This window comes from Mauremys reevesii, linkage group 6, assembly GCF_016161935.1.
Source record: "Mauremys reevesii isolate NIE-2019 linkage group 6, ASM1616193v1, whole genome shotgun sequence".
In the NCBI taxonomy this organism is placed as follows: Eukaryota; Metazoa; Chordata; order Testudines; family Geoemydidae; genus Mauremys; species Mauremys reevesii.
This window is the reverse complement of record NC_052628.1, coordinates 28,294,349-28,315,478: the sequence shown is the minus strand read 5'-3', so window position 1 is coordinate 28,315,478 and position 21,130 is coordinate 28,294,349. Positions and strand designations below refer to the sequence as shown.

At 41.2% G+C, this 21,130-nt stretch overlaps 1 protein-coding gene across 4 annotated transcripts in view; it reads right to left on the bottom strand.

Annotated features, from left to right (window-relative positions):
* Nucleotides 1-4,958: 4,958 nt before the first annotated feature.
* The window catches only part of GHR (growth hormone receptor), a 188,727-nt gene continuing 172,555 nt past the window's right edge, over nucleotides 4,959-21,130 (bottom strand). For 3 of the 4 annotated variants that reach the window (XM_039545026.1, XM_039545028.1, XM_039545027.1), the window contains exons 3-9: nucleotides 20,857-20,986; nucleotides 18,857-19,017; nucleotides 18,021-18,199; nucleotides 12,639-12,804; nucleotides 10,261-10,351; nucleotides 8,031-8,100; nucleotides 4,962-7,761 (exon numbers count right to left, since the gene is read on the bottom strand). In XM_039545026.1, the coding sequence (XP_039400960.1) occupies nucleotides 6,796-7,761; nucleotides 8,031-8,100; nucleotides 10,261-10,351; nucleotides 12,639-12,804; nucleotides 18,021-18,199; nucleotides 18,857-19,017; nucleotides 20,857-20,986 (1,763 nt within the window). In that variant the 3' untranslated portion in view covers nucleotides 4,962-6,795. Of the gene's footprint in view, nucleotides 7,762-8,030; nucleotides 8,101-10,260; nucleotides 10,352-12,638; nucleotides 12,805-18,020; nucleotides 18,200-18,856; nucleotides 19,018-20,856; nucleotides 20,987-21,130 lie in introns of all 4 variants that reach the window. The other variant, XM_039545025.1, reaches the window with a different exon arrangement.

Genomic DNA, 21,130 nt, shown 5'->3' with positions numbered 1-21,130 from the left:
GACATCTTCCAGGCCTGGGCACAATTCTTTCCCCTGGTACAGCTCTTGTTCCAGCTCAGGTGGTAGCTAGGGGATTCTTCATTATGACTCCTCTACCCCCTTTCTTCTGTTCCACCCCTTTACATATCTTTTGCATAAGGCAGGAATCCTTTTGTCCCTCTCTGGGTTCCCACCATCTCCTTCTCAATGGAAAGACACCAGGTTAAAGATGGATTCCAGTTCAGGTAACATGATCACATGTCACTGCAAGCCTTCATTCCTCCCAGCCTGACTCACAGGAAGGCCTGCAAACAGCCATCCAGTCAATTGCCCTGGTTAATTGGAGTCATCAAGATTCCAACCCACCATTAATGGCCCACACTTTGCATAATTACAATAGGCCCTCAGAGTTATATTTCATATTTCTAGTTTCAGATACAAGAGTGTTACATGTATACAAATAGGATGATCACATTCAGTAGATTATAAGCTTTGTCATGATACCTTACAAGAGACCTTTTGGATGAAGCATATTCCAGTTACATTATATTCACTCATTAGCATATTTGTATAAAATCATATAGGCTGTAATGTCACAGAGAGATAAAAAAGACTGGGACTGTTCATGGGGATATGATAGAGGTCTATAAAAACATGAATGATGTGGAGAAAGCAAATAAGGAAGTGTTACTTACCCCTTCCCATAACATAAGAACCAGAGGTTATCCAATGAAATTAGTAGGCAGCAAGTTTAAAACAAACGTAAGTATTTCTTCACACAGTGCACAACCAACATGTGAAACTCATTCCTAGGGACTGTTGTGAAGGTCAAAACTATAACTGGGTTCAAAAAAGAATTAGATAATTTCCTGGAGGATAGGTCCATCAGTGGCTATTAGGCAAGAGGGTCAATGATGCAACCCCATGCTCAGCATGTCTCTCAACCTCTGACTGCTAGACGCTGGGACTGCTTCATTACTTGATAAATTGCCTTGTTTTGTTCACTTCGTGTGAAGCATCTGGCCCTGGCTACTGTCAGAAGACAGGATACTGGGCTAGATGGACTATTGGTCTGACTCAGTATGGCCATTGTTATGTTCTTAGAGACTGGAGATATGTGGAAGCTTCAGATAAATTAAGAAATTCAGAGTACTGCTGAATGAAATATGAAAAATGAAGGAATCACTGCATTACTTTTTTACGTTATTCAATTTGATATCAAATTCAGTTTAGTTCATGCTGCCCCTGCATTTTTAATGTTCTGCAGAATCTTGCATTGAAAATGTGTAAAAGCATTATGGACGTTGCCAGAAGGCAGTTGGGGCTTGTTGTCACCTGGTAAGGCATCAGAGCTAGTCTGGGATTGTGAGTTAAGCATATGAGCTGGATGTTCCTAATGTAATGGTCAACCGGAAAGCAATTAACAATGCTGACATTTAAATCACAATTAGTTTTCAGTATTAATATCTTATTGGGATGCATGGGCAGTTCACATGCCTCAGAGGGATTGTTTCAGGCAGCTACAGACTCAGGTAGACACCTTAGTATTAATTTGCATTTTATTCATGTTTGGGAGATTTACTTCACACTAACAAGTGCTAGAAACTATACTCGTGATTTTCAAAAATGGATGCATACAATTAGGCTCTTAAATCTACATTTACATCCCATAGTAATTGGCTTGTGCTGAACACCCTGCAGCTTTCATTGTCATGGGCTTGATTTTTGTTTAGAGAAAAAAGAAGAAAGCTTAGAGTCTAGCACCTAATTCTGCAGCTAGGGGTGGTTTCTTCAGCAAACGCGGTGGCTACAGAATCATAGAACACACAGAACTTTAGATATGGCTTCCTGTGCTTATATAACTAGAGGAAAGAATATTGCCACAAGTTTGGAGGAAAAAAATAAGAAAATAAAATCACATCTGTGCATGATCTGAGAGTATCTGTTGTGATTTCCCCAAGTCTAATGAAGCTTTTCCTCCAGAATATCACTAATGGGTTGGGAGTACTATACATTCTATCTTCCCTGTTCAAAGAATTTTAGTGCTGGATACTATAAATGTCTCTCTGAAGCCTATATCCATTCCCCAAAAACTTGCTTTAAAGGATTGGTCTATTTAAAAATAAATAAATAATTGTAACTCTGGTAGATGCAATTATTTGCTGGTCTACACCAAACTGCTTCAATCAGTAGGAAATGATTATTGTTGCTCTTGTCAACCTCGGAAAAATGGTGCACATAGATATTAACTGCGCTTATATAAAGATAAAAAAAACAAATAGATTTGCGAGTGGTGAGGAAATAAAATTTTAAAGCATTGTGAGAAACTGGATTGTGCAGGATGGCACCGGTTATAGTTATGCAGTGGTTTATCTTATTTTATAGGTTGCACTCATGGGAAGATACTGAGAGGTTACTCAGTGCTGACCATCTTGTTTGGGCAAACTTTTATGGCCCTGCAGTATGTTTGCCTGAAGTTGAATGCATATATAAATGCAACACAACCACTTGGAAGTTAATTGCTGTATGCAAAACAATTAAACCGCATACAATTTTTATCAAAATTAAAGTCTGCAAGAAGATTAAATTAAATTTAATATTGTGAATGTTTCCTTTAACTATATGCTAAGCAGCACACTGACAGATGTCATATAGTTTCTCCTTAGATTTTAACTGGATCTAACTATCTTAAGTGTTTCTAGTGCACCACTTATATATAGTATCTATCATAGGTTATTTATGACATAATCAAAGGGGAAAAGGGCATTATATATATACACACGGAGAGAGAGAGAGAGAGAAATGCATTTCAATAAAATCTGTGACATTTTAGAACTCAGTAAAAACTTGCATGAACATCATCGCTATTTTTGTATGTTTGTCCCCTAAATCTTAAATAGTGATAGGTTTCAGAAAAATAAAATTAGAATGGATGACGTATGTAACTCTGTCCCTATAACTGCATCCATCACTCATACACTCTCTCTCTCTCTCACACACACACACACACACTTTCAGTACATTCTTGATTTGTATGCGTCTCTCTCTCTGCACTGTTTCCAGATAACATTTCTTTACACTGCTAAATTTCACATATTGGGGCAGTGGGGAGGAGGGAGGAGAAGACCATGATGAAGAATGAAAAATTATGAAGGCAATTTCAGGGAACCAAAACAACCTCTCCCCCAACACTTATGTCAAGTTACTTGACAGTATTTATAGAGCCACTGACTGCTGTATGCATTGTGATCCAGTCCATTCCCACAGATCCACCTACCTAGATCTATCCGGTGCATGTATTATTTGCGTTGGCATCCACTCCATCAGCATCTGGTTCTCCAATACATCTGCTGTCTCTGTTCTCCACCTGCTCGTGTATTTTCACCATTTTTTTCACCATGGATTACCTAGGGACATGGTGGAATCTCCATTCTTAGAGGTTTTTAAGGCCCAGCTTGACTATCAGTAAGCCCTGGCTGGGATGATTTAGTTGGGAACTGGTCCTGCTTTGAGCACAGGATTGGATTAGATGACCTCCTGAGGTCCCTTCCAACCCTGATATTCTACGATTCTATTAACGTACTAATAGGATCAGAACAATGCAAGGACATAGTTGATAAATTCAACACTACTGAAAGTGTGTTCCACTCCAGGGAGCTCAGGAGTAATATATAAATACTGACAATAGGCCAGAAATATATATACCTGGTATTTGCAATATGGCTTCCATATGGGCCCATTCTGCGTGGACATTTGTATGCTTAGTGATGCTTAGTCTGGAAATGGTGTGTGTACAATAAAATTATATTTAGCCAATGGAAGCTCCAGCAAGAAAAATGTGACCAAATGTGATTGGAAGTACTCCTTCCAAAACCAACAATTGTTAAAACTAGTTGATTTTCTTAAAGTCCCTATCGTTTCCACTCTATATGTAAATTAGGATAATCTGAATTAGAATTTGCATGTAATCTAAAAAATGCCTAAAAAGCAAATATAATCCCACTTTCTCCCCTTCAAAACACAATTTTTATATCGTCTTTGATTAAACCAGGGGTCTCAAACACGCGGCCCACGGGCCGCAGGTTATTTTCTGTGGCCCGCAAGCTCCTCGCGGCCCCCCCGTCCTCCCCCAGCATTTACCTAGAGTGGCTCTGGCCCAGTGCGCACCAGGGGCAGGGCAGGCTCCCTGCCTGCATGCTCTGCCCCCGTGCCGCTCCGGGAACCGGAAAGAATGTGGGGAAGGAGAGGCGCAGGGGTGTGTGTTGATGTTGCTTTCAGGCACCGCCCCCAGCAGCTCCCATTGACCGCGGTTCCCTGTTCCCGGCCAATGGGAGATGCTTGGGGCAGTGCCTGAAGCAACAGCAACACACACCCCTGCACCTCTCCTCTCCCACGTTCCAGCCGCTTCCCGGAGCGGCACGGGGGCAGGGCAGATAATCAGGGAGCCTGCCCTGCCCCCGGTGTGTGCCAGGCCGGAGTCTGCCCCCTGAGCCCCTCCTGCAGTCGAACTCCCTGCCCTGAGCCCCTTGCCGCACCCTGCATCCCGATCCCCTGCCACACCCCTCCTGCACCCCAACCCACTGCCCTGAGCCCCCTGCTGCACCCCGCACCCCCACCCTGAGCCCCCTGCTGCACCCCGCAACCCTCCTGCACCCAATCCTCTTCTCTGAACCCCCTGCCACACCTTGCACCCCTCCTGCACCTGAACCCACTGCCTGAGCCCCCTGCCACACCCCTCCTGCACCCCAACTCCCTGCCCTGACCCTCTGCCACACCCCTCACCCCTCCTGCACCCCACACCCCAACTCCCTGCCCTGAGCCCCTGCCACACCTCACACCCCTCCTGCACCCCCAGGGGGCAGGGAGGGAGCGGAGTTGGGGAGTGGATTTTGGGTTGGAATGGGGGCAGGGAATACACTGGCATCATTCACAAATGCTAAAAGATATTTAATGCATCTACAATAAAGAACACCGTGTCAAGATGGATCAAAGAAAATAAATTTATTAAACTTTGAAAGAAAAAACACTGACATAAAGAAAGTTAAATAGAAACTGAAAGGCACAAATCTTCATACTGGTGTATAATGACTTGTGTAACCACTAAAGTACCAAAATGACATTCTGAGATTGATTGAGGTATCTTCTATTTTTGGCAATAGAAATATAGTAAGAAACTTTTTCCAAACACGTACATAGCTGTTAATCGCATTAGTGTCGTACACTTATTAAATTTTATATGAAACTAAATAATATAGCTGTTAGGAGAATATTTAATAAACATTTACCATAAAGTACATGCTAAACTTAAATCCCATTCAACCATAGGGTTCAGTTCTGCAGCCCTTTGTCAAAGGCTGAGTCCCACCGAATTAAGTGGGAGTGCTCATGTAAGCAAGGTCTGCCTCATTGGGCCCGTAGATTGCTATTCACGTAAGAAAAGGGAAATTAAAATCCCTTGTTATGTTTGCTTTCTAAAAATATTTCTGCTAAGATGGAAACTGTTTCTTATAAAGGCAACTTCTGAAGCAAATAATGGTTCATTGCAAAGCTTTATCACTTTCTTAAAAATGCATAAGAATGAAGAAAGCTATCCCACTGAATTTTGGTTTTCTCTTTCATAGATTTCTGAAAGTCTTCCTAATATTGCTGAGAGACACTATCTCTCTCTGTGTTAGGCTGTGAAAAAGAAAACACACTGTTGAACAATACTGCACTCAAACTCCTTTGTTCTGTTAACTTCATTTGCTTGTTTCAGCTTAAAAAATGCGCTGTTGGCCAAATCCTGAAGTCCTTACTTAGCTTTTATTCAATTCTCAGGCAAAGCTACTAGTGACTTCAACAGCAGATTTGTCTGAGTGAGGACTTCAGAATTTGTTCCCATGTGAAGAAATAAAGCTGCCAAGTCACCAGAGCTTATTCTTGAGAACCATTCAATAAAAGTGTAAATGTCAGTCTTTAAAGATCTTGGTAAACAAAAACCTGTTGTTGTTTCTACTGTTATATAAAACTTATTATTGGCATTAACCAGAATCCAGTGAAGAATGGATTTGAATTGTACATTGTAAAGTTTTCTGAAAAACTTAAATTTATTAATACTTTTCTATACTTGCTGTAAAGAATTAATATAATCAGATAATGTGAGTTCCTACAATTTTAAATTTCTCTATATGTTTCTTTGGAGGTATAAAAATGGCTCTGTAAAAAACTAATTCTTCCCCTCCCCGCCCCACAATGACTGAAGCAGGAACAAGCTCTTATCAGATTGCAGCAAATACATTCCTTAAATGGATCATCATATTTAAACTACAATACGTAGTATAATATAAAATATCCATGCCTTTGTCTAAAATATTAAAATATTAATTTATATAATTCAAAATAAATGTATTTATCCAAACAACTTTTTCTTTCCCACCTATTTTATATTTTCAGTTCCCAGTTACTGATATAAAGATCTCAGCACGTGATATGATTTGCATTAAATTCTCAAACTTCAAAAACCACCTGACATTAGCTTTTTCAAAAAGCATGATTTACTGTATATTAAACATAGTTATTCAATGCTTAGTATCACAAAAATCAACATCCACAATAACAAGACAGTCACTGCTACTAGACAGTCTTTTGAGACAATTCATAGATAATATTTACAATACACAATGGGAATATTTTGATTTCACGTTTTATGTTTTGACATTTCAGGTAAAAGCGTAAGAACCACAAAAAAGTTTAAAACATTGTTTTGGTTTAAGCATATAAGCCCAAGCCAACTCTATGCCATTAAATACATACTGTACGCACATTATCAAAGAAAGGCTATGGCATGATTTTGTTCAGTTGGTCTGTGCTCATGTAGCCACATGATATCATAAATTCTTTGTCTGGCACAGGCAGCGCAGTAGCATTGAGTACAAGGCCTTGGGGAGAGTGCACTATGTGAATGGAGGTATAGTCTGGGACAGGCATTTCGGAATTTGAGGCTTCTACTGCAGCTGTACCTGGATTCTCAGCAGTAGTGGTAAGGCTCTCGGTGGTGAAGTAAACATCCTCGTTAAAGCTCTGCTCCTGAACATGAGGCTCAACTGCATCGTGAGATGTTGCAGTGATGCATTTTTTCACATCCGCCTCACAGAAATAGGCATTGTCCATGGCGAAGTTTGGTTGACATTGTATAGCTGGTTCTGTGTAGGCTTCACATTGTGTTCTCCTTGTCTTGTTTGTTTGCCCCGGTGAAAGTACAACACTTCCTGCTGGAGTAACGTCACTTACTTGCGCATAAAAGTCAGCATTTGCTCCTGAACTCTGGTTGCTTAACTGTGTACGGACAGGTGGGCTAGTTGATTCAATACTGTCAGCAAAAGGCGGCTTTGACTGAATATTAGTATTAGGTTTCCGGGTACTTGGGTCAGCAGGACTAGCATGTGACTCATCATTATCTTTTTGATCAAGGCACAAGAGATCCTCTTCTTTTTCACTTATCTTTTTGGACTGATCAATATCTGAGGTGCCATCACATGTGTCACTAGCACTGAAGTCAGTCTCTGGAATATCCGGTTCACAACAGCTGGCACGTCCAGAATCATCATCTTTCACTCCAAGACAGTTGTGAGACTTACAATGGTCGTCACCCAGGAGCCTGTCAGTGTCCAATCCGTCTGTCTTCTCATCGGGGTCATCTATATCCAGTTCGATAAACTCCACCCATGAGTCGTCATTATACAGCTGTGGCTTGTAGCTGTCGTGGCTGGCTAAGATGGAGTTCACTTCATCTAGCTTTCCCTTCTACAGAGCAAAACCAAAACGTATATGTTATAAAGGAAATAGTCAAGAATGGCTATGTTTTTTTATGTAACACATTCGTTCAAGGAAAAGTAACTGTTGCAATGGTAGCAGCTGCATGGTGTATTATGTTAAATACTCTGGCATCTCTCCCAGCATGAAACACCTGCTAGTTTTCCTGCAAAATCTGGCTCATGGGAAAGCTTTTTTTCAAGTATCGTCACTGAACTGATGCCCACTCTGCAGAATTATATTGCACAGTATAAAATTACCTTCAAGAGGTCTGGATCAATCCCTTTAATCTTTGGAGCTGGAACTGGAGGAAGAATCAGCATTTTTAACCTTGAAAAATAAAAATAAGCTTTTAATTCCAAATAATTTAAACTGTTACTTTTTTTGGCACACAGAGAAATAAGATGTTGGCATTCCAGAGTTTTATTTCTTATTTATTCCAAGACTCCTGTGTGATGGACTCAATTTAAAAATGTTAAAGAAAAAAATGCTGTTTACTAGTCTCATTTCCAATAAGAAACAGGTTTTCTGAAATCTGGCTTGTTAAAGTCAAGTACATTTATGTCCAGATCACACGCATTTTGGATACAGGTCTTCATATTTACACTCCACTAGTCAGTTCTTCAATAAATTCCAGGAAAGTCCCATGGACGGTCCCTCTTGTATAATTTACAAAAAACCCTTATGAGTCAGCATGGATTACTCAACATGCCAAGCGACTTTCCCTAAGCATCTTCAGGGAAAAGAGGTTCTTGCAGAAGTCCAATAAGTAGTAAACAGAGGAATGGAAAGGGTTAGGTAGTGAAATGGAGGGAAAGTATTTCAGGCATGCTAAACAAAACCTGCAGATTAATGAAAGCAAAATTTTAAATGGATTGTGTTTGTAAATTCAGACCATCCACTAACAACAAATTTCCAGGATAGCAATCTGGAGATAATCATAATGGGCAGAGGGCCAGCATGCTCTTTGTGCACCATTAAGTGATATTGAAATGTTTGTAGGCCTTGTGTGGTACTCTACACAGTGGTGAATTTTAGCCTATGTGAAAAAGAACTGATCTTCAACTATTTCCTGCGTTTTGTGAAAAGCCAGGCTATACATTAACTGTGGGCACACACACCTCCTCCTCTCTGGTTCCTTCCCCTCTTTCACCAACAGGTTTACCATATCCATGAAAGGAAAATCCTGCTTTCCTTTTATAATGTATCTAGTTTCTTGTCCAATAGACCAGTGAACTGATGGACTCCCACGCCACATATTTTTTTCCAAAGTTTCTGCTTCAGGGCTACTGTATCACAGAACTAGTTCCAGAGCTTTAATGACCTTTTAAACTGGTGGATTCATCTTGTGGGCCTTGTATTGAATTTTGCTCCTCTTGGCATGTGAAAAACACTTTAGTCTACATATAAATGTACATATGGAAGACCATTGGAGGTTGTGCGTGTGTGTGTGTGTTGGGGGAAATTTACAAGAATACTTTAAATAGTTACTCTTGATTATGCCCTTGCTTCTTAGCCTAGGAGGGTACTGAGATACCAATTGAGCTGAGTGAAGTCTACAAAAGATATCCATGAACACACATTTAAACGAGAGCCATGAGTTCACTTCATCAGTATTTATGTCCTTTTTAGCCAAGGTCATCATGAACTTTTTTTCTTTTTCTCCTGCTGTTTATAAAAAGTTTCAGTCATCCAACCATGCATGAGAAATAATACCATGTGATTTAGATGTCCAATCCCCATATTGAGTAATTTCCCAGTTCTAGTTACGAGTAGCAAGGACATGACATCTGCAGCCTGGAAGGAGTAGGAGCCATCAATATGTGAGACTACTCAGCAGAAGTTCAATAAAACCAATGAGTTCCATGTACCGCCAGTATATGGGATTTGCTTTATCCTGAAAATGGTGTAAAAAACTTTTAAAATAAAGGTCTACAATTGAGTTGTTTTACATATAAACCTCACAGGGACAGGTTCCATTGTTCAGGGACAAATAAAAAGTTCAGCTTCAGTATGAAAAATTTCAAGGAATAGATTATTCCCCCCCCCCTTTTTCCCCCAATGTAAGCCTGCTAAAACCTGACCATTTTTAAAAAATGTACCTCAGAATTCAGAATTTTTTCTATTCCACAGGCCACTACAGAGCTGAGAATGGCTTGCCTCATCTTATAGTTATCTTGCCTGTAACTGGAACAGACAAGACACAGCACTTGTGGGTGGTGGTGGTGGTGGTTTTTTTTAGTCAGTTGTATCTCTGGAAGTATTTAATTAGATAACTATCATTTGGCTGCTACTACAGATTTTTTTTTTTTTAAACATCTACGAACAGCAAACTCCTCACAGCAAATTTGGATGCTGATTGACAACTCAACATGCAACATAAGAGTCAGTAGACTTTACTGAAAGGGCAGGACAAATGTGTGATTTGATGACATAATGGACAACGCCAAACAAATGCTAAAGAAAAGTGAACAGAGAAAGCACACTAACCTTCGGTGTTTAGAGAACAGAATTAAGAACATCACCACTATCAGCCCAAATGTTCCAAAGACGATAACCAAGAGCCATGGAAACTGGATTTCTGAAACAACATAACAAAATCACATTGGCAGGAATCTGCAAGGCTTTGCTGTGACCTTACATGTAACTTTCCCTTCAGTCCCAAAGGATTCCACAAGTTATGTATTTTATGGGACCTTTGGTCACTCAACTAAAAATTCTGCATAAAAAACAAGTAAAAGTGTCCTTCTAATCTCAACCCTTTTAATATTGCGTTTTATGAGTCCAATTCGACACCTCAAAAACAAGATGAAGTTTTCTATTATAGAACCAAATCCTGGCAAAGGTAGCATGGGCAGAAGCACTTACATGAAGGGCATAGCTACACTAGACAGTTTACAGCTGTGCTGCTGTAAGCTCTCTATTGTAGCTGCTCTAAGTTAATGGGAGAGAACTCTCCTGTCGGCTTAATTGTTCCAGCCCCCCCGAGCTGCAGTAGCTATATTGGTATAACTTATATCGCTTATATCACTCCCCCCGCAGAGTGACATAAATTATGCCGACATAAGCTGTAGCATAGACATAGCCTAAGAAGGAGACAGATGCATGCACAGAAGGAAATATCCTGCCTTCTCAGGGCCTGACAGTGGTAGTACAGCCAGCAAACCTTGTCGCAGGGTGTATTTTACTGCTCCTCTAAGCAAGAGAGGAGTGCTCATTACTGGTAGCAGATGCCTTCGCTAGACCAAAGGTAAGCCATCCTCCTTTGTGAGCAAACCATGCCCTTTGGGCCAGGCAATCACCCAACAGCATAACGTGATGTAACAGCCAGCATGCACCTCTCTACAAGGCCAGGCTGGTCACTTATGTTTTGAGCAGTATCAGTTGTACAAAGGTTGATGGCTTTTTCCTCCTTTTCCCCCCTGCCTTGCAGCCTGGCACATGCAAGGAGAGAACTTAACATGTGTGGTATGATAGGAATGAGAAACCATGCTGATAAGTGAAACATTCTTCTTAAATAATGGCACTCTCATTCTACTGAAGCTGTGACTGTAAAGGGTAACAAATTAGGAATACATATGGAAATCTGTTCTGGCTGCAGGCCTTAAGATTCCCGATTCCTTGTTTTAACTTTAGGCCTCACTCATTTTTCTGGCCAAGAAGGATTGAACAAGGAGCTTTAAAACTGTATGTAAGAACATAAATATAAAAAATATTTTCAGAGACCATTTTTTCCCATTCAGTTAACAGCTCAGCTTTTTGATGCTTAGGCCAAATTTTCAAGCTTGGGTGCTTGAAATTAGGCACCTAAATCCATATGGAGATACCTAAATATCAGGCCCCATTTGAAAAGGAGCAGAGCACCCAAAAGTCCCACTGATGTCAATGGGATTTGTGGATGCACAGCATCTTTAAGAAATGAGGTGCCTACACAAGGATTTAAGTGCCTAACTTTAAGGCAAAAAATTTCAAATCTAACTTTATGCTCCAGAACTGAGAAGTGTCAAATGCAGAACTCAGGTCAGCACTGAAGTCAGAGGTACAGGTGCACCCATATGGCTCAGCTTCCAGAATCAGGGCTTTAAGGATGAAAGGGACCCACAAAGCACAGTGTATTTGGACTTTATTAAGGTATTTTGTCATTCTGTTTCCACAAAATCTTACTTGAAAATTTAATTTGAATTGACGTCGGTAGGAAGAACAGTACCATATGGACAGAATATCGGCTAAAATGTCCATAAAAACTGGCAATATAAACAGTGGAGGGGAGGTGTCTAGTAGGATTTTGAAAGGATCATTTTTTGGTCCAGTTTTATTTTACATCTATACCAGTGATCTGGAAAAAAGAGTAAAACAGAACTAAATAAATTTGCAGGTCAGGCCCAACGATGTTTCAGAATGATCAGTTCCTTTCTTTTAGATAAAAATAAATGGGAAGGCTCATATCAACTGTTTTTCTTTTTCTGAAGCTCTTTTTAAAAATGGGTAGAGGAGCAGGAGTCAGAAAGTTACTATCCCTGGCTGTCTCTGGCAGGCCAGGAGGACAGCTAACTGCCTTCACAGTGAAATTGCCCTTATCTAAGTGTGTATGGCATGAACTACAGAACTCATTAATGATCCTAAAATTATTTTTATCTCCGCAAAGTTGGGAAACAGCCTCACTGAGTTTGTTTCTGAATCTGTCCTTCCTGTACCACAAGGCAAGGATCTTCTGCTGTGCCAGAGGGCCAGTCTCACCAAATGCTTTTTATTGCAGTCATCTGAGTTTCTAGTGTATTCAAGTACTAAACACTAAGGACAGGAAGCAATGGAAAACAGGGCACTGTTTAGAATGATGCTTCTTTGCAGAGTTGTTCTTCCTCACTTACCTTCATTACACAGAACTGAGCTAATTGAAGAAAGAGACACATAAAGGGCTTCACTGAACTCCCCAAATTTTTCAGAAGCACGTTGTCTCGATCGGACTCGAATCTCATAGTCTCTTCCCAACTTCAACGAGTACAATGGAACTACTGTTGTGAGCATGGGCTCCAGCTACAAAGACAAAATGACTGATACTTAGTTGACATATACAAACATTTGCAGGCATTTTTACTTACATGGAACTTTTATGTTTACTGTTCAGAGGTAGAGGGTATGTGTCAAACTGTAAGCCCTTTTATTGTTCCAACACTATTCTGCTAACTTCCCAATGAAAACTGTCTTGTTAAAAACAGGACATATTGGAACTAGAGAGGCATGGCTGTAAGGGACCTTGAGAGGGCATCTAGTCCAGCCCCCTATGATAAGGCAGGATTAGGTATACTTCCTAAACCCCATCCCGGATAATACTATGCTCTAGAGTCCACACTTCAGCACAGTTCATAGATTCAAGGACTGGAAGGGACCTCGAGAGGTCATCGAGTCCAGTCCCCTGCCCTCATGGCAGGACCAAATACTGTTTAGACCATCCCAGATAGACATTTAACTAACCTACTCTTAAATATCTCCACAGATGGAGATTCCACAACCTCCCAACGCAATTTATTCCAGTGTTTAACCACCCTGACAGTTAGGAACTTTTTCCTATTGTCCAACCTACACCTCCCTTGCTGCACTTTAAGCCCATTGCTTCTTGTTCTATCCTTCTTATGAACTAAGAACTCTTTTCTGTGCACAAACACCAAACTCACTGCACATCTTATAAACTTACTTATTTTAGGAATATTGTGTAAACCCTTCCCCCCAAAAATCACAGTGCGAATAAAATGTAATGGTAACATATGAAGAGTGGGAACAGATTTCAGGAATTGAGACCCTTATATATAAATATTAACCATAGATCTACCTGCCCTGGTACCTACCTATGTATGGGCCCCATCCCATAGTGACTGAACACCTCCCTTCCTTAGACCAGTCCTATTTCCAGCTCCAGCATCAGAGTACACAAAAATAATGAAAATGTGCTCTAAATACAATTCCCTCTGGTGGGAGTTATGTTGAATTTATGTTTGCAGAACCCAGTACTATTATTGGCAGGAGTGAATGAGAGTCAGAAAGCCAGACAGAGTGGACTAGCTTAGCCTGAAATCATTTGGACAACAGAGAATTTATGATCCCACAGATTTAGAATAAGTTTGTGCTGGAACTGTGCAATCTAAATAAGCACTGTGTTTGCCTAATGTGTACTTTAAAACACATTCTCTCTGTGGTTATGAGACTGTGGTCTATAGGTTGAAATATCTTGAGAACAAAGCAGCCAGGAATTGCGGTGTTGGGAGAGGAGAGGCTCCTTCCTGTCCCCTGTGGTCCACAGGAAGTAGTTGAGAGAACCATGGCTTTATGTCTTACTGACTCTGAGCATGCAAAGGCAATCTGTCTGGAAGGCAGCTAAGGAAGAACACTTGACTGACACACACACTTTAGCTTTTTTAGCTTTTTCTTTTTTCTTTAGGTAAAGATAAGGGTCTAAAAAGTGAAATGGTGCTGGAAAGGTTGGAAGACACAGGAAGGTTGTAAAGTCAAAATAGTGCTCCAGCCCCAAGTAGCCTGCTGGTCAAGGGCCAATAAGTAATAAATATGAGTAATGTAAGGCCTGGCTGATTGGAGGATGGACCCCATGTTGACACAAGGACTCACAAGGAAAGAAAAGCAAGGAAAATTGATCAAAGCTGGCCTCTGGCCTTAAGCTGCAGCCAGCAGACATTTGCAGGGGAAGGGCACACCTCAGCTCTCTCTCTTTCTTACTTTTTAATCACACTGTTAAAACAAACAATAAATAACAAAAAATTTAAATTCAGCATGGATGCATGTCCTCTGGAATGGTGGTCAAAGCATGAAGGGGCATATGAATGTTATATGGCATATGAAATACCTTGTAACGCCACGCACAGCAGTGGTATGCAAATGCCTGTTCTCACTTTCAGGTGACATTGTAAATAGAAAGGACAGCATTTTCTCAATGATGAAATCTACTTATTTGTCTTGTCTTGACTGGCTGTGGCTTAACAAGAAGTAGAAGTAGTAGTAGTGTAGGCTCTTTTTGTTTTGTTTGTTTTTTTTTTTTGTTGTTCAAATTTTTTTTTTTTTACATTTTGCACTTTATACGATAAGACTACAGCACACAAGAGCAGCACTTGAATGAAAAATACTATTTTTTTGTCTTTCTTTTTTTTAATATTTAAATATTTGTAATAATAAATATAAAGTGACACACTTGTACTTCTTGTCTGTTGTTTGAAAAAATAAATCAAAATAAATGAAAAAAAAAAAAAAAAAATATAATAAAATAAAATAATAATATTATATTATTATTTTATTGTTTAAAAACTGCGATTAATTGGCAGCCCTATTCAGAAATACAAGTCAATGGATTACATTGTTTGCTCCAGTTTTCTGTACAGAGCAGCCTATGATAGGGTGACCAGATGCCCTGATTTTATAGGGACAGTCTCAATATTTGGGCCCTTTTCTTATATAGGCTCCTATTACCCCCCACCCCTGTCCCAATTATTCTCACTTGGTCTCTGGTCACCCTAGCCTACGGAAGACTTCCACCTTTCAAGAATTACTTCTTTTGTTTAACCTTCCATTGCTAATCACTACTCTGGCCTTTATTCTTGATCATGGCATCAAGTTAATGATAGATGGCTTAAATGCACAAATTGGAAACAACTCTACTGGTTGGGAAGGAGTCATGGGCACAGCAGCAGAAGGCATCCTAACTTATAATGGCGAACGGCTTTTGAATCTCTGTGGCACAAACACTGTAATGATAGGAGGCAGTCTCTTCCAGCAAAAGAGGATTCCCAAGCTAACATGGAGATCACCAGACAACGTGACTGTCAACCAGATAGATCATGTGTTTATAGCTAAGAGATGGGCATCTTCTTTGAGGGATGTCAGAGTCAGCAGGGGAGCAGATGTTGGCTCAGATCATTATCTTTTACTGGACATGTTATAACAAACTCAAAAAGATCATGGAGACAGACAAAAAAGAGTGTTATAGCAGTCGATAAGTTCAGGGACAGACACACACATATCTGAAATGAGAAAAATACAAGAAGAGTCTGATTCAAATTTCTTTCAGTTTCAAAATGCTACGATATTGTCTGTGTAGCGGGGTGAGCACCCGCTCCGGCCCTGGAGGGGTTGGAAAAGCCCTGCAGAGGGCTGGGGCTGGGCAAGTTAAAACCCTGGCTGATTGGGGCAAGTGGCTGCAGCTGGGGCCACGCCCCAAACTGAGCAACAGGGCCTTATAAGAAGGCCAGGGAAGCTAAAAGCAGCAGTCTCTCTCTGATTGGAGAGGGAGACAGGCCTGGCTGCTGGGGAACTCACCCAGAGGACTTAGAGTGAGGCAGGGCTGGGGAAAGGCCTTAGGAACTGGGAAGCGCTAGGCCAGCAACTCCCCAGGCTGCAGGGCCTAGTTCTAGGCCCACCTAGGTATTGGGCTTGCAGAGGGGCAGCCTGAGGGTAGGTAAAGGCAGCCAGTCCAGACCCCTTTGCCTATGATGAGTGGCTGATACTGCAGTCTGCCCCAGTGAATGGGGGCTGACAGGAGACTGGGCAGTAGCCAAAACTGAGGCGAAGTGGGGATAGTGGGTTGGGGGTTCCCCAGGGAGGGGAGACCCAGATCGGTGGGGTCCTACCAGGGGGCAGCACCCCAGTTAAAAGGGCACCGTGGTCCTGGGAGGGACATGGGGGCCAACGGCAAGCGGATCACCAGCCTGCAGGGGGCGCTCCTGGGTCAAAGAGCTAATTCCCAAGGAGGACCAGAAGGAGGCGCTGCAGGGGTGAGTCTGAGCTGTGCTACAGTCTGACAGAAAAGATCAGATTTTTTTTAAATATGAATTTTAATTTGATAGTATCTTAGAAAAAAGCCAAAGTGATTAAGTTCTATTTGAAACAAAGGGCATTTGCCAAATGGAAAAGGATGCAGATGGTAAGGATTCAAAACTCTATTTTCAAGATTCTAAATGTGCAATGGAAATAAAGGAAAACATCAAATGAATACTAGAAGTATTACAAATGCTCTTTTAAATCAATGCATAATTACAAGAATTTTCCACAGAATTGCATTCAGAAGTAGATTTAAAATGTAAGCCATTTTAAAGGGTTAACCCAAATGTATAAAACCCAGAAATTTCACAGACTAACTTGAAAAATCTGATATCCTGGCATCAAACTAACATTGTTGTGCCAAAAAATAAAAAATAACAGATAGAATAACTTTTTTTAAAACAGCTAAAATTTAGGAAACAGATTATTTTATTACAGGAAAATTTGAGATCACTGATAATAACCATACTTTACATTTATCCACGAGGATCTCAAAAAGTCTATTATCGTCATATGAGCCTATTACCACTTCATCCATCACTAAGATGTAACCACTTTTGGGGGAGGAAGCAGCAGCCATCCTGCACTGACAACTCCACTCAGTAGGACTGAGGAGGGAAAGTGAAGATTAATTTCTCTAATCTAAGTAGACAAAAATGTAATTTGTCAAACTGGAATTTGGTCATAATATCAGGATCAAACACCTCTTGTAAAACATGGCCCAAAATGTTTACCAACCACACAAGTGACCGGGGCTTGGTTTTATGAATTATCTGAAAGGCTGGACCTCCAACAACAGATTGTGCAATTTAGCACAGGTTTAGAGAGAAGTGTGAAACCTGCTACATCCCCAATACTATCTGGGTTTTCTTGGGAGATCTCCCATTCAAGTGCTGACCAAGCCCAATAGTACTTCACTTATGAGATCTTACAAGATCACAACCAAGGTTGGCCTGCTATTTACATTGTTTGTTAAAGGCTTAGGGTATATTATCTAATTATATAGGGGTATATCCTTTCTTTCATATTAGCAGCATAAACATTATAGGAACAGATTGTGGCTACAGAGTCATTGTCAACACCAGGGACGGAGTATGCTGCATCTAGAGCTTCAAGAAAGAATTCTGGAGAACGCACAATGCAGCGGCACCCAATCATTGCCCTCACAACAAAGTCAGCACATGTTCTCCTCCATGCCTTGCCAGTGTAGACTGCGAGCACGGCAAAGGCCCTACCATCACCCTGCCCTCTTTCAGGTGGCTACTGCTAGTAAGGAGCATTGCCTGTTCTACACAAAAGGAAGCATTCACTAGTTGCCCCAAGGCAACACAAGGGGGGGGAGGGGGAGAAGAGGAAAAGATTCCTTCCAGAATCAGGCACGAGTGAGCTCTTAGTACATTACAATTGTTTATATATAAACATTTCCTTCATACCTCCCTCCATTTCGTCTCATTGACGTCTTTGTACTGCAGTTCATACTCCAGCGTAATCCATCCCTTCTGAACGTCGGCTGATGGCGGTGGATCCCATCTCACTTGGATGTCTGCATGGATCCCAGTCAGGCTGGTGTTCAGTAGAGTCCAGTTGAGGCCGACAGGAGGATCAGGTTGTACTTTTTATTTAAACAGTGTGTTGGAAAAAAAACAGTTTTCAGTCTGAAATCACTATTCTTGCTAAACACTGTTCACGATTTAAAAAGTATTTGAACCACACATACAGTAATTACAGTCTCAACCTACAAATTATTATCTACATTACTGAAGATTTGATAATAGGTGTTATATTTTCATTTGAGCCAGACATTTTGCGCCTAAATCTCAGAGAGCCCATCCCACAACTCTGATGCAGGCAAAACTCCTGGCCTCATTAATGTCAATGGCAAAACTTCTGCTAGCTTTAATAGGGCCAGGATTTCACCCTAAGATTACATAGGAATTTAGGAAAACCAGATAAGTATGTTTCAGAATTTTGAAACTCTGGGCCCAAAACTTTCCCTGAACTACTAACATTTTGCTCATAATTCCTCCCTCATTGCAAACTAATTGAAATCCATAGGAGTTTTCCCTATATTGGAACATTTTCCTAGGTTGTACTTTCAGGCTTTATACTATCTACTTTTAAAAGATTATTCTTTACCGCAGTGTGAATTTAAATATATAAAACTCCCAAATTAATGGGAAAAAAAATCATGGTAACCAAGCCAATGCATTTGATTATATGTATCATATTATAAAAATAAAGCAGTGTAAAATATATAATAGAAATTTACCTATTTCATCAACACTGAAGCATTTTTCATCTAATACTTCATCTTTATTGATAAGCTTAACACAATAAGTTATCCAAATAGAGGTGTACGATGTGTTGAAATAACAGCTATTTTCTCCAGCAGTTACATAATCGGGACATTCTTTCCATTCTTCATCATTCCTAGAATTACAACAAAATATATATTACAATGTGGCTAGTGGTACGTCACAGCTAGTATAGACGTGGAAATGAGGAATCATGTCTGTATTGATCGTGTTTTATAATAAATTACCCAAAGCCACCTGAAGACATGTGTATATGATCATGTGTTATTTTTATGGGCTTTGGTGAAATTCCCAAAGAGGCTGTTAGATTATATTGTTATGCTGGAAGGTATTAAACAGCCTTTATCAATCACGGGCCTGGGTATGTTGGGGGGGTGCAACAGTCAGGGCAGATGGCTGGGGGCATGTGAGGGGGGTGCAGGTGTCAGGGCAGAGGTTTTGGGGGTGAAGAGTTTTAATTAATTAATTAGCATTGTTTGATTGCTTACTATACTGTATATAAGAGCATGACATTGAATGTTGAACTCTGTTCCTGCTCTTCTGTGATGCAACAGTGAAGGAGTCAAGCAGAGGGTTGGGTGTGTATGAGAGGGGTACAGGGCTCAGGGCAGGGGCCTGGGGTGTGTGCGGGGCTCAGGGCAGGGGCCTGGTGGGGGGGGCTGCGGGGCTCAGGGCAGAGGGCTGGGTGTGTGTGGGAGGGAGGGGTCAGGGCAGAGGTCTAGGTGTGTGTGGGGGGCAAGGGTCGTCAACCTTTCAGAAGTGGTGTGCCGAGTCTTCATTTATTCACTCTAATTTAAGGTTTCGTGTGCCAGTAATACATTTTAACGTTTTTAGAAGGTCTCTTTCTATAAGTCTACAATATATAACTAAACTATTGTTGTATGAAAAGTAAATAAGGTTTTAAAAATGTTTAAGAAGCTTCATTTAAAATTAAATTAAAATGCAGAGCCCCCCGGACCGGTGGCCAGGACCCAGGCAGCGTGAGTGCCACTGAAAATCAGCTCGCGTGCCATAAGTTTCCAACTCCTGGTGTGTGTGGGGGGTCAGGGCAGAGGGCTGGGGGCGGGTCAGGGGAGAAGGCTAGAGGGGATATGCCCCTATTCCACACACCCCTGCCCCAAGGCCCTGCCCCTGCTTCTCTGCCTCCACCGGGAACAGTGAGCACTGACTCTGCTCCTTCCTGACCCCCTCCCTCGCAAGGGCCATCAGCTGATCAGCCGGCAGGGAGGGAGGGACAGAGAGGCGGAGGGGCAGGAACCCAGCACACTAGGGGAAGAGGCAAGGGAGCTGGCAGGACCAAGCGTCTGCCCCTTGCTCCCTGCCCCCGTGGGGGGAGAGGGAGAGTGGAGAAGAGCGGGCTGGGCTGGGCTGGGCAGGAGTCCCGGCAGGCAGCAGCGTGCCATTAAAAATCGGCTCATGTGCCATCTTTGGCATGCGTGCCATAGGTTGCCGACCCCTGTTATAGCTCATGCATTACAGCTGGAGACATACAGAGTTTACATTAGATGGAACAGTAGCATCTTTGAGCATTTAGGATTCAAAGGAATTCAAAGTAGCAGGCTTCTACTAAAGCTTGAACCAGAATTTTAGATGGGCCTGAAGCAAACCCTCAGATGTGAACACAACTCAAACTTGGTAAGGTTAAAAAATGTGGCTTTAGTTTCATAGCTGTCTGTTAGGTTCACAGGGGAACAAATGAAAACCCCATATCTGAAATCTCTTCCCCAAACTGTGGGATGTTCAAATTCCAGATTCTGCACCTTGGGCCTATTTCTACGGTGTTTAACCGATTCTTTCCTGATCCATATTAGTCATTGCATTATGCTTGAAAAATAACAGACATCTTTGGTTTCAAAAACATTCACTTAAACTGTGCCTTCTTAGCCTGTTTCCATGACATGAAATGAATTGCAATGCAATGACTGTGAGGCATTTCAAATTGCACACTCTTTACCTTCTCATATAAAACAGTTGTACTGTTTCTGGAGTAGTGAGGTTGTGAAAATCCTTATCTGTCCAATGACATGAAAATGTCTCCTGTTCAGGTGATCTGCACTTGATGATTTGTGGCCGTCCCAAAATAACTGTAATGAAAAATAGGAAGGAAAAGAAAGAAATGAAACAAAAACGTAAAACCAGACAAATACAGTGCTGAAATCCTGGGCTCCACCTTAACAACCACCATCTTGAGATAACCTTCCCCCCCATAGCATATTCCTCTTATTGTT